Here is a 13,445-nt window from a genome sequence, read left to right on the forward strand (position 1 = left end):
CATGCTGATTTTGTCACTGAGGAAGTTACTCCATTTCTATGAGAAAAGAGACCCTTATTTTCTCATCTGTAAAATGGAGCGCTGTGGGTTATATTTTCCACTCCATTGCTCTTCTGGAATGTGGCCCTGTCACACCCATTGAGAGGTGGAGTCTGTGAACTCTCCCCTACAATCTGCGTGGGCGGGGTGGCTACTTGCTTCTAACCAATAGAACACAGTGGAAGTGACATTGTGTAACTTCCCAGGTGAGGTCATAAAAGGCTGTGCAGCTTCCACTTTGGTCTCTTGAGATACTCCCTCTGGAACCCATTGATGAACTGTGCAAAGCCCCAGCCCCATGGAGGGGACACGGGTAGATGCTCCAGTCAACAGCCCCGGCTGAGCCGAGCATCACGTCTTCCCAGCCCAGGCACCACGGACATGAGAGGAGAGCCCGCTGGATGACTCTAGCCCCAAGCTTTGGAGTTTTCCCAGATGAGGCATAGACATCATGGAGCAGAGACAAGCTACGCTGGTCCCACTGTGCCTGTTGATTTCCTGATCCACAGAATCCGTGGACATTATCAAATGGTTGTTGCTGGATGACACTGTATTTGGGGCTATTTGTTTCGAAGCAATAGCTGGAATAGAGGATTAAAATCACAGGCTTCCTTAATTTGACCCATTGGGGCTGATGGGGTAGGTGGTGCAGTAGGTGGTGGTGGTCAGATAAGCCCTGCCTTCACGATGTTGCTCTCCCCACGTCCTGAATGACCTCATTCATCCAACGGAGTCTCTCCTTGCCTTTCTTGACTGTTGGGCGGCCCCTGGCATGATGTGCCACTCTCTCGGACTGAGGACCCTCCCTGCTCTCCACCTGGCCCTCTACTTCCTCTTCCTCAGACACCCTGTGAGCTCCTCTTCCCTCGTGAAGATGTTGATCTCCTGGGGCTCCCCGCTCCTTCCACCCACGAGCCCCTCTGGAGCCTGCCATACATGCCCATGGCCCCTGTGGGACATTGTTGGTCCACCCTGGGGGTCCCCTGGGCTTGGTGTGACAGCTCCCTACACACCCAGCAACTCTCCCTGCCTGAGGACTTTAATACCTGGACCTCGCTCCGAAGTGCCAAGGAGTCACAGCAGCCAGAAACAGGGGTGAGAGTTGGTGGATAAATACCCAGCTTTCCCCACCCCTTTGGGACAGTTCTGAGGTGTGTGCCCCGAAGTCCCACAGGACTGGGCCCTAGCTGTCCAGAGCAGTAGCTCATTCAATAATGTTCCTGTCCCCAGCTCCCTTCCCCACCCCTCGCCCGGGATCCCCGCCCAATAAACCACTAGCACCTGAATCTTTGTCTCAGCCATGCCTGGGGGCGTGGGGGCACCCTGCTTGGGTGCCCCGCTCCACGTTCCCAACCTGCGGCCAGCACCCAGACCTCGGTTTGCAGCCAGACATCTCCCCTGAGCTCCAGCCTGAGGGTCCAGCTGCCTCCTGGACCAAGTCCCTGGATATCCCACAGGCCCCCAAGGCCAGCACATCTCAACCAAACCTGTCAGGTTCCCACTCCTCCGCAGCGCTGGTCCCCCATCTGCCCAGAGGGCAGATAGGGCACCTCCACACTTCCCTCCCGCCTTCCCCACTGTCAATCAAGTTATTTTATCTAGGGGGTGGGAGGGAGGAAGGAGAGGAAGGAAGGAGGGAGAAATTTTGGTTTTCCTGGAGTGTGTTTCTATCACATAAAACTCTGGTTGTCCCAAGGAGACTAAGAATGTCACTCTCGGAGAAACCCGTGCTTCTGCTCCAAGTGGCCCAAAGGTGAGAGCGGGCAGCACATCTGGCAGCGAGGGGCCAGCTGGACACCTGGGCTGCCTGCCCTCCGCTACTGCCCTCCAATGCCACTTACTAATGAGGGCCACCAGGGGGCTCCAAATCACAGCAAATCACACGGCAGCCTGGCGCCTGCCTGTCTGCTGCCACCCTCCTCCGCCCCCACCCCCATCCACACCCTATATAGACCCTTCCTTCCCTCAGACCCCCACTCTTCTCTCTGTATTACTGGGGAGTAGACTCCCAAACTCACTCCTCGCCATTTCCAGGCCTTCCTAACATCATGGACACCCTGATACTTCATTTATTCATTCATTCATCCATCCATCCATCCATCCATCCATCCATCCATCCATTCATTCATTCAGGCCCATACTCTCTTCTAAACAATATCTTGGACTGATTAAGAGCTTCACCTCTGAGGTGGGGCAGCCTGGGTTTGAAGCCCAGCACTATCACTTCCTCTATCTGTGTCTCAGAGTTATTATTGTTCAGCCTGGCTGCTCTCAAGGGGTCACTCTTAAGGCGTTAACAAGAAATAATCTGTTTTAATAGTTCTTTATGTTAAATACATGCTAACACTCCCCGCATACTATTACTTAATTACAAAGACGGTTGAGTTATGGTTGAGCCAGGCTGGTGGGGAGACTTCACTATTTTAGTAATCCTTACAACGGCTTGGTGAAGAAGGTATCAATGTCCCCATTTTACAGACGGTGAAACTGAGGTTTGGAAAAGTCAAGTGATTTTCTCAACATCACACAGCTAAGCCCTGGAGCCACAGTCAAAACCCAGAGACTCTGACTCTGAAACCTGTTTTATAATCTCCTCTGTTATGCATTTTGACCACCAGGCATGGATTTTTTTTTTTTTTAAACTTTTGACAGAGTGCCTTCAGATAGATGATCTCATTTGATCGATGTCTCCCTACCCATGTTGTCAGTGCCTTTCACTGGGAGACCAAGGTCTCCCACCTGGAAGGCTGCACAAGCCTCCTCAGTGTCCCCGAGACTCCTGCCCCTGCTCTTGGTCCCTCCAGCCATTCTCACGGCAGCCAGAGAAATTGTTCTAAAGCACAGATCTGGCCAGGCCACCCCTTTGCCTAATACCTTCAATGGCTCCCCATTGCCCTTTGAGAAAACTCAAGCTCACTTGTCTTGGGAGACAGGCTCAGGGGTTTCCTGGAGACTGATAGTTTATTAATGGAAAACTAGCCCAAGGAATGGCCCCTTTTCTCAGCTGAAGAGGTTGGCTTGTGTGGGGAGGGGGTTAGGGTGAAGGTAGGGTTGGGAAGCGCTGGTCCGTGTCTGTCTTTCGTACCAGTTCCAGCCTCCAGCCTCAGGACATAGTTTGACCACACTCTAGTCTAGCAGCTTCCTCAGCTGCACGTTTTCTGGGTGGGTATCACCACCAAGGGGGTTCGGTGGGGGGGATGGGGAAGGAGGCTGGAGGGCTATGAGGAGAGGGGCTCAGTGCGAGAGAACGGTAGTTTCTCTGCAGGGAAGAATGATGGGGGAAGAGCAGAGGTGGTCCAAGCACGGGGGAGTTTGCTGTGGGTGTATCACATGACCCTTTCTTAGTTTCTCACTGGATCCCCAGGAAAATTGACATGACTGATTTTTAGAGCTGGACATGTGCTTTCCAAGGGCTGTGGGGGACTGCTGAAGAGGTCTGGGTGAGAGCAGAGATAAACCCACGCACATATGGTCACCTTATCTTTGACGAAGGAGGCAAGAATATACGATAGAGAAAAGACAGCCTCTTCAATAAGTGGTGCTGGGAATACTGGACAGCTACATGTAAAAGAATGAAATTAGAACACTTCCTAACACCATACACAAAAATAAACTCCAAATGGTTTAAAGACTAAATGTAAGGCCAGACACTATAAAACTTTTAGAGGAAAACATAGGCAGGACACTCTATGACATAAATCACAGAAAGATCCTTTTTGACCCACCTCCTAGAGTAATGGAAGTAAAATAAAAAAGAAACAAGTGGGACCTAAGGAAACTTAAAAGCTTTTGCACAGCAAAGGAAACCATAAACAAGATGAAAAGACAGCCCTCAGAATGGGAGAAAATATTTGCAAATGAAGCAACTGACAAAGGATTAATCTCCAATATATACAAGCAGCTCATGTAGCTCAATATCAAAAAAACAAACAACCCAATCCAAAAATGGGTGGAAGACCTAAATAGACATTTCTCCAAAGTAGACATACAGATTGCCAACGAACACATGAAAAGATGCTTAACATCACTAATCATTAGAGAAATGCAAATCAAAACCACAATGAGGTATCACCTCACACCGGTCAGAATGGCCATCATCAAAAAATCTAGAAACAACAAATGCTGGAGAGGGTGTGGAGCAAAGGAACCCTCCTGCACTGCTGGTAGAAATGTAAATTGATACAGCCATTATGGAGAACAGTATGGAGGGTCCTTAAAAAACTAAAAATATAATTACCATACGACCTAGCAATCCCACTACTGGGCATATACCCTGAGAAAACCATAATTCAAAAAGATAAATGTACCACACTGTTCATTGCAGCACTATTTACAATAGCCAGGACATAGAAGCAACCTAAATGTCCATCGACAGATGAATGGATAAAGATGTGGCACATATATACAAGGGAACTCAGCCATAAAAAGGAACGAAATTGAGTTATTTGTAGTGAGGTGGATGGACCTAGAGTCTGTCATACAGAGTGAAGTAAGTCAGAAGGAGAAAAACAAATAACACACATATGTGGAATCTAAAAAAATGGTGCTGATGAACCTAGTTGCAGGGCAGGAATAAAGACGCAGACGTAGAGAACGGACTTGAGGACACAGGGGGCGAAGGGGAAGCTCTGACGAAGTGCGAGAGTAGCAGTGACATATATACGCTACCAAATGTAAAATGAATGGCTAGTGGGAAGCTACTTCATAGCACAGGGAGATCAGCTCGATGCTTTGTGACCACCTAGAGGGGTGGGATAGGGAGGCTGGGAGGGAGGCTCGAGAGGGAGGGGATATGGGGATACATGTATACATATAGCTGATTCACTTTGTTGTACAGCAGAAACTAACACAACACTGTAAAGCAATTATACACCAATAAAGATATATATTTAAAAAAGAGGTCTGGGTGAGAGCAGAAGTGTCCGGCGATGCGTGAGGTATGTGGGCACAGAAGGCCCCACCCGCTCTGACAGGAGGTGAGACTCTTGAGCCCCTCATACCTTGCGGTTCATGCTGTTTCGGAGCGAAGACTCGATTTTTTTGTGGAAGAGTTGGATCAGCCACCTGGAGATTGACACGTGGGGACATGCATGAGGCTTCCCAGGTGTCCCTGGGATGCATTCCGAAGGCTGCCTCATCTGGGAAGCCTTCCTCCCTTTTCCAAATAAACCTAAACTCCCTCATCCCTGGGCTCCAACTCTGTACACCCCCATCAGACACTTCTTCCCCTGTGTGCAGTGACCTGTTTCTGAGGTTATTTCTTCAATAGGTGCACGGCTGGACCCCCATCCCATCTCAGCCTCATTCCTCACCACTCCCTCTCTCTGTACTCCAGCCACACTGCTTTGCCGTATCCTCCTGTGTCCTGTGCTTCCTCTCACCATAGGGCCTTTGCACATGCTGTTCGCTCTGCTTAAAACACCCATTGTCCCCAAGTTAATTAACTCCTACTTATTCTTTTCATCTCAACTGAAATGTCATTTCATCAAAGAAAATGAAATGGCCAGCCCCCAGACTAGGTCAGATCCTCCAGTTCTATGTGTTCATCGCACTTTGTACCTCTTTTTCTCAGTTGTTATAGCCTTTTGTAATTCTTTGGGAGCCATTCATTAATGCAACGATTTGATTAACGTTTGTCTTCCCCACAGGCTGGAGGCTTCAAAAGAGCGGGGACTGTGTAGCTAAGACTCTGGGGCCAGCAAGTCCTGGGCTGAATCCCAATCCTTTCTCAATACTCACTAGGTATGAAAACTCAGGTTATTTCCTATTCTTTCTGTGCCTTGATCTTCTCCTCTGAATATGGGGTAATAATTGACTAACTGCACAGAGTCATTGTGTGGATTGAATGAGACAAGGAACATGCTTGAAACAGTGCCAGGCATGCAGTAAGCCTCCAATCGCTGTTAGCAAGGCCAAAATTTTTAGTGACCACTGCTATTTCCTGAGTACAATGCACAAGCCTGGTGCATAGCAGATTCTTAGTCGATATTCGTTGGATGGATGGAGAGATGAATGCTTGCAGGCTTGTGGTAAGGATTGTATAACTTGGTGCACTTAAAGTGTTTAGTGCACAGCCTGGAGCATAATAAGTGCTCAGTAAAGTTTGCTGAATGAATATTGAATGAGCAAGTGACTCTTCAAGGCAGGGATGTTGTGTGTTCCATCTGTAGACCCCTGTCCCCTTACACCTGAGTCCTGGCATAGAAGTGGCATTTGGGATGTGTTTCTGAATACAAGAATAATTAGGACAGGGACTGCCCTGGTTGGCACAGTGGTTAAGAATCCACCTGCCAATGCAGGGGACACGGGTTTGAGCCCTGGTCCGGGAAGATCTCACATGCCGCGGAGCAAGTAAGCCCGTGCGCCACAACTACTGAAGTCCGCGCGCCTAGAGCCCGTGCTCTGCAACAAGGGAAGCCACCGCAATGAGAAGCCCGCGCACCGCAGCTGAGTAGCCCCCGCTCGCTGCAACTAGAGAAAGCCCATGCGCAGCAACGAAGACCCAACGCAGCCAAAAATAAATAAATAAATTTATAAAAAAAAAAAGAATAACTAGGACAATCCTGTCCCTCCTCCCATCCACAGCCCCAGGAGATCATACCCCAGGCTGCTGCGCGAGATGCGTACACGGACACTGTTGATGTGGCTGCTGCAGCTGGAGCAGGCGACGGTGGCGTGGCCCGAGGTGGGGTCATAACCCAGCTTGAGAGCAGCCAAAATGGAGATGCCCTCCACACTCAGGTCAAAGTTGCCGCTGACTTTGCTGAAGGGAAACAGAAAGAAAAGACTTGGAGCAAGCATTTTCTTCTCGCTGCCATTCAGACTTCACACCAATGCTGGAAGGCAGGTTTTGCTATTATCTCCACTCTGGGTGAGGAGATGGAGTTCAGAGAGGGAAGGCAGCTTGCCCAAGGTCACACAGCAGCTGAGTGAAAGAGCCAGGGTTCCAACCTGAAGTTTGAACCCATGTCTGCCTGGCAAAACCCTGCTCTTACCCACTGCCTCAGCCTCTGCCTGTGTGCTGTGTGGCACTGAGAGTGTTTCTCAACCTCTCTGAGCTTCAGTTTCCTTACCCAGACCCTGGACCAGCAGTGGGACACCAACTTTGCCACTAGAAAGCTGAGTTTGGGGGACCAATGACTTTAATAAATGCCCTCATTCATTAAATGGGGTTAATAACTCCTCCCTCAGGGATGAAATGAGTTTGGGATAAGACAGTGGGTGTGAATGTAGTTTGTCAACTCTTCTATAATGTGAGGAAGTATTGTTATTATTTTGTGTGTGTGTGTGATCAGTAAGTGAAATGATAGATGTGAAAGAGCCCAAGTGAAGAATTAAGCAATTCTTGTTGTGGGGAATGGACAGACCCAGCAGTCCTTGTAACGGAAGGCAGACTCACGCCCCTCTCCTCACCAAAGTGTCTGTTTTCTCCCTGGATTCACCACAAAGGAGAAGTTGATAAACTGACAGGTCAGTCTGAGCCACTGTCACTGCTGCACAGAGTCACTGCAGTGAGAGCCCAATATTTAGATTCAGAGCTGTAGTTTGGATGATCTGCCCCAATTTTCACCCCTCCCTGCATCCATACCCTCACCATTGCCTATCTTGGGGGGATATGTGTGTATTTCCATGTTCTTGACCTTGGACTTGACCACATGACTTGCTTTGGCCAATGGCATATGAATAGAAGTGACCATGGGCCAGTTCAGTCCCCCCCAGGCCTTAAGGGGACCTGCATGTTTCTGGTTGCCCTTTTTGCACCTCCACCATCACTAAGAATATGCTCTGGGTAGCCCACTGGTCCAGGGAGAAGGAGGAGATACATGTATAGCAGGGCTACCTCAGCTGAGGTCAACCTACATCAGGGAACCCCAGCCAACACATAGATATGTAAGTGATGATATATGACTTGTTTTAGGTCACTGAGTTTCGGTCACTGATGGTTTGTTACAGAGCGATAGCTAACTGATAAAGGGGTAAACTAAAGGTCCCACTTAGCCTTCCATCCTAAGCCACATGCACCAACTCAGCCTTGCCCATGCCCTGCATTGAGATGTGGGGAAATTCTCAGCTATTAACCAAGGGTTATGTTGAAAATTCTTCTGTGAAAAGTTCCCCCAGGAACTCTGAGGGGGCAAATGGTAATGGACCAGGCAAAAATTGGGCATTCGTGAGACCTTGGCTCTCATCTCCTCCAAATATCACCAAGAGCTCACCCACACACTCAACAACACTGAGCTTGGAAACGCACATGAAACTCTTTTGTGCCTTCCATTTTCCACTTATCTTGATACTGGCATCTTTGATGGAGAGATCAAGGCCTTGATTGGGCAACGGTCTTATCTGGGAATTGGGAAGCTTGAATCCATGAATAACCAAGCTGCAAAGAAGAAATGATCAGTTAGTCTCTAAGTGTCCCCACAAGGACTCAGTCAATGGTCAGTACAGACTCATTCCCCTCCATCCTGGCCCTTTACCCCAGTTATTCCAAAAGAACTCAGAAGTTATGAGAGCAGCCTGGGGAACTCTGTGACTAGGCTTTGAAGTCAGACAAATCTGCATTTGAACCCTGCTCTTCAGTTTACTATTGTGTGACCCTGGGCACATCACTTGATCATCCTGAGTCTCAGTTTCCTCATGTTGTAAAATGAGCACAGTAACCTCTGTCTTGAAGGGTGTGTGATGATCAGTGAAGATAACAAATGTTATCCCAGTGACTACAAGTTCTGTAAAGGGTGGAATGTGTCTGCCTTTTTTTCACTATTGTAGCGTAGCCTGACGAGTCAGACACATAGTAGGTGCTCAAAAATATTTGTTGAATGAGTGAATGCATAAAATTCTTTAGAGGACATTTATGGATTTTTCTCCCCAGCACCCGCAACCCTCTCTTGTGATAACAGAACTGCCATTTTACTTTGGAGGAACCCTTCCCCACATCTAGTCCTTGTTGCTCCAAAGAAAGTTGACTTCACCGCCATCTTCAGGGGGTGGAGCTTGAGACTTCAGCACAAGCTCATTCGTGTCTTCTATCCCCCTGACCACAGTGATTGGTCCAGGAGTGTGTACATAACCTAAGACGGACCAATCAGAGTGAATCTTAGGAGTTTTGCTTGAGCTGTAAGGAGAAGGTGCCCTCCTCCCACAGGGCTGGGAGTGCTGTGAAGATGCTGGTGGCTGCTTCGCGGGGAGGCCCTACCCAAGAATTAGCCCTCCCGAGGGACGCGGTGCTGAGAGGTGGCAGGAGAGAAACAGGGTCCAGTGACATTTGAGCCTTCCTTCAAGCTGAACCTGAAGCCAGACAATTCCAGGGACTTGTGAGCCAATACCTTCTGGTTTAGGCCATTTTGGATTAGGTTTTCTGTCCTTGAAACCTCACCCCCACCCCTAATCCTAATTAACATGTGGGCTTGGCACAGAGTTTGGGGGTTCGTGACATCCCCGCAGGAGTCATGGTGAGTGCCTGAAAGACCGTTTGTGTGGTTTCCTCCACATGCAGCTTGGGGGATTGGCTCCCCTCGGGATGGTGTAAACATTAGCTTTGGGATCTTAATGTCTCTGAGTTTAGGAGTCAGTGGCTCTGTGAGTCTAGGTCTTGGTGGCCCCAACACACTACAGTCCTGCACACTGAGGACTGAGCTTGACGGACCTTACCTGTAGAAGCTGTACTTCCCTTTCCCAAGGTGCTTCACCTTAAAGCTTCCGGAGAGAGTGGGAATTGTGATCTTCTCCAACTCCTTCTGCAGAGTAGCCACTCCCTGCTGGCAGGCTGAGGGGAAAGAGCGGAGTCAGTGGTCAGAGGTGTGCAGTCTGTTCATGGCAGGGACGTTGGGATTGGAAAGATCTAAAGCAGGGCTCAAGCTAAGGTTTTTGTCAAGGGCCCCAGAGCAAATATTTTCTGCTTTGTGGGTCTTACTGTCTCTGTCACAACCACTCAGCTTTGCTTTTATTGCACAAAAGCAGCCGTAGACAATACGTCAATGAGTAGGTACGGTTGTGTTCCAATAACACTTTATTGATGGACACTGAAATTTGAATTTCATATCATTTTCACATGGTGTGAGATAGGATTCTTCTTTTGATTTTTTCCAGCTGTAAAAGCCATGCTTAGTTCCTGGGCCATGCAAAAACATGTGTTGGTCCAGATTTGGCCTATAGGCTGTCATTTGCCAACCCCTAGTTTAAAATATCACCCCCTCCAAATACCCAGTCATGCATCCTGCGGGTGTTATTGAACATCTGCTCTGTGCTCTGCCCTCACAGATACTCTATCTCTCTGGCTTTTGGACTCTCTCGCCACAGGACCTTTGCATGTACCATTCCTGTTGCCTAGGAAACCCTTTCCTCTCATCTTCACCTGGTCGCTCTAGTCATCACTTCCTCTAGGAACTTTCTCTGACTCATCAGATGAGAGCAATCCCCCTTGTTATCATTCTCATGATGCTGTGGGCATCTCTTTTGGAGCTCCCATTGCCGTTTGTAATTATGCATTTATTCATGTGATTTTTTTATTACTATCTCTCTTCCCTACTAGATGTAAGCCCCCCAAGGTCAGTGGTAGATGTCACGGACGTCCTCTATCTTTACCACAGTGACTGGAACTTAATACCCGTTGGAGGAATAAATGAATGAATGTTCCAGGGTCAGGAATTCTGCCATCAGTTATTACGTGGTTAACAGCATCGAAAAACCAGTTAAAAGGCAAACACGTTAAATGAGAAGAGAAGTAGTAGGATGAGGGATCCCAGGAGCCAGTTAGGAAGTAGTAAGAATAATAATAGTAATAATAATAATAACAGTTATCAAGCTCTTACTCTGTTCCAGGCACAGTTCTGGGCTCTATACACGTATTAAGTTACTGAATCTGAACAATCCTGGGTAGTAGGTCCTGTTACAACTCCCAGTTCACAGATGAGGAAGCTGAGACTCAGAAAGGTGACCACACAGCTGGCAGGTGATGGAGGCAGGATTTGAATCCAGGCCTTCTAGTCCCAGAGCCTGTGCCTTGGGATAGGCCTTCTGGGGGTTCAAAAGTAAACAATGCATAGATTGTCACTGCCCGGAGGGAAAAGAAAATGTGGGATGGCCACGATCTGTGGGTCTGCAGCGGCCAGGTCTTGAAGGGTCTCTAATGCCAAGCCCAAGACATCCACTGAGGGCACTAGGGAACCACTGAACAGTGTAAGTAAAGAGGGGGAATGAGCAGCTTTGCTGTATTTCACAACCCTCACATGGGGTGTGAGTAGAAGGGAGAACCGAGGCTGCTGTGACAGAACATGAAGACTTCCGGGCTTAAAGGCCGAGCCCAAGCCTCTGCTCTCTGGAAGACTTCAGGACCAGCCCAGCTCTGGGTATAGAGCAGGGACATAATCCTTTCTCCTAGCTCATGGGGAACCTTCCGTCTGCACCCCTGGGATTCAGAGGTGTCCTGCCTGGGCTGGGGTAGGAATTCAGGGGTGGGATACCAGGTCCCTTTGGTCCTATCCTGATTCCCCAGGGGTCCACCACGGCTGTGGTTCTGCCTTCTGGGTCTGATTTCTCTGGCACTGGCTGTCCCCCACTGTTCTGCAGTTCATCTCTCTGCCACTGAGAGGCAGCATTGAGCAGCTCCACCCTGGTACATCTGACAAGACCAGAGCTCAGATCCAGGCTGCCCTCTTCCCAGTCCCTCCTCCAAGTTTGTCTGCTCATCTGTAAAGGTCGCTAGTAACAGTACGTCCTTTTAGCACAGTGCCTGGCACCGATCTGAGCAGGTCAGGGGGCTGCTTCATGCCAGTCTCTCCTCTGTCTGGGCCTGGATGCGTGGCCTGGGGGACCCTCTCTGGGTCACCCAGATGGCTAGTGTGCACAGTATGGCTGCCAAGCCCCTGCCCTGGGGGAGGGCCTCCCCACACTGAAGACTGAGCCAGGGACCTTGAGACAAAAATCAGGGCTGAGAACCAGCTTGGAAGGAAGTGAAAGGCCTAGAAGCCCGAGTTGGGTATTGCGTAGAGGGAGGGGACCGTGAGGGACCTGAGCACTGGACTCGGGGTCCTCCAGGCCAGGGCTCCAACCCCAGCGCTGCCGCTTCCCAGCCCTGTGACCTTGGGCAGCTCACCTTACCTCAGCTTCTTCATATTAACACAGGGGTAAGAGGGCCTCCTTGGAGGAGCTGTGAGCAGGCCATACACTGGATTTAAAGGGCTGCACACAGCAGGTGCTCAATCAGTGCTCCTCAGAGGTTGGAGGGGAGAAAAGGAAGGCATCCAATTACCGTAGTCCAGGCCCTTCTGGGTGATCCTGGCCACGATGCCGGGGTTGGTGGTCGCTGTCACAGCTGTGCCCAGGGCGGCCAGCACCACCAGGGTCGCCCACCTCCACGTGTCATCAGGGCCCTTGGCCATGTCTTCGTCCTGCAGAGCTGCCAAAACCTCGAGGCCTTGGAGGGGAACCTGGGACCTATAAATGAGGCAGCTGGGGAAGCACAAGTCAGTGGAATGTAGAAAAGAGGAAGGAACACGAGCAGGGGCGGGAGAGGGGGTGGACGGCTGCCTGCCTGCGGTCCCCCACCATGGTCGGGGCCACAGCCCCAGGGCAGCCAGCAGTGGAGCCCGGGAGCCCTGTGTCTGTGTGTGCGGTGTGGTATGCTGTGTGTGTATGTATGTGTGGTGTGTGTGTGGTGTGTGTAGGTTGAGACTTCTGGCTCTGGGCATCATTCTCCTCTCTAAGCACCCCTTCTCCCTCCCTGAACCCTCACCCCAATCCCTTTATCTAAGGACTTCCTGGAAGCTGGATGGTAGGTACATCAGTGTTCATTATATTTTTCTTTTCTTTTTTTTTAATGCTTTATTGAGGTATAGTTGACAAAATTGTATACAGTTGGCCCTTGAACAACACAAGTTTGAACTGCGCAGGTGCACTTATGTGGGGATTTTCTTCAATAAATACATAACTACAGTACTACACCATCTGTGGTTGGTTGAATCCACAGATGTGGAACCTCGGATATGGTGGAACCGCGTATATGGAGGGCCGACTCTAAGTTATACGTGGATTTTCAGCTGCTGTTGCGGGGGTCAGTGCCCCAACCTCTGCATTGTTCAAGGGTCTAGTGTACATTTAAAGGGTACCAAGGTGATAATTCGATAAATGTGTGTATTGTCAAGTGACTGTCACAACCACGCTAGTTAACTCATCCATCACCTCACGTAGTTATCATTCTGTGTGTGTAGTGAGAAGGTTGAAGATTTACTCTCTTAACAAATCCCAAGTGTACAATAGAGTACTCTTAGCTATAGTCACCATGCTGTGCATTAGATCCCCAGAACTCATTCATTTTATAACTGAAAATTATATTTGTCTTTCTACTTTTGATTTCCTTGATGTTTTCCATAGTAAAACATTTAAGGAAACAGAACCTTTAGCATTTT

General features: G+C 49.2%; 1 protein-coding gene across 1 annotated transcript in view; it reads right to left on the reverse strand.

The window, feature by feature from the left end:
* BPI (bactericidal permeability increasing protein) overlaps positions 1 to 12,419 on the reverse strand; it is a 29,465-nt gene extending 17,046 nt beyond the window's left edge. Inside the window, exons 1-5 of the mRNA XM_068523789.1 lie at positions 12,290 to 12,419; positions 9,691 to 9,805; positions 8,291 to 8,419; positions 6,641 to 6,802; positions 5,040 to 5,103 (exon numbers count right to left, since the gene is read on the reverse strand). Coding sequence (XP_068379890.1) covers positions 5,040 to 5,103; positions 6,641 to 6,802; positions 8,291 to 8,419; positions 9,691 to 9,805; positions 12,290 to 12,419 — 600 coding nt within the window. The remainder of the gene's footprint in view (positions 1 to 5,039; positions 5,104 to 6,640; positions 6,803 to 8,290; positions 8,420 to 9,690; positions 9,806 to 12,289) is intronic.
* Between the last annotated feature and the right edge of the window lie 1,026 nt (positions 12,420 to 13,445).

The sequence above is a fragment of the Eschrichtius robustus genome, chromosome 16 (assembly GCF_028021215.1).
Source record: "Eschrichtius robustus isolate mEscRob2 chromosome 16, mEscRob2.pri, whole genome shotgun sequence".
In the NCBI taxonomy this organism is placed as follows: domain Eukaryota; kingdom Metazoa; phylum Chordata; class Mammalia; order Artiodactyla; family Eschrichtiidae; genus Eschrichtius; species Eschrichtius robustus.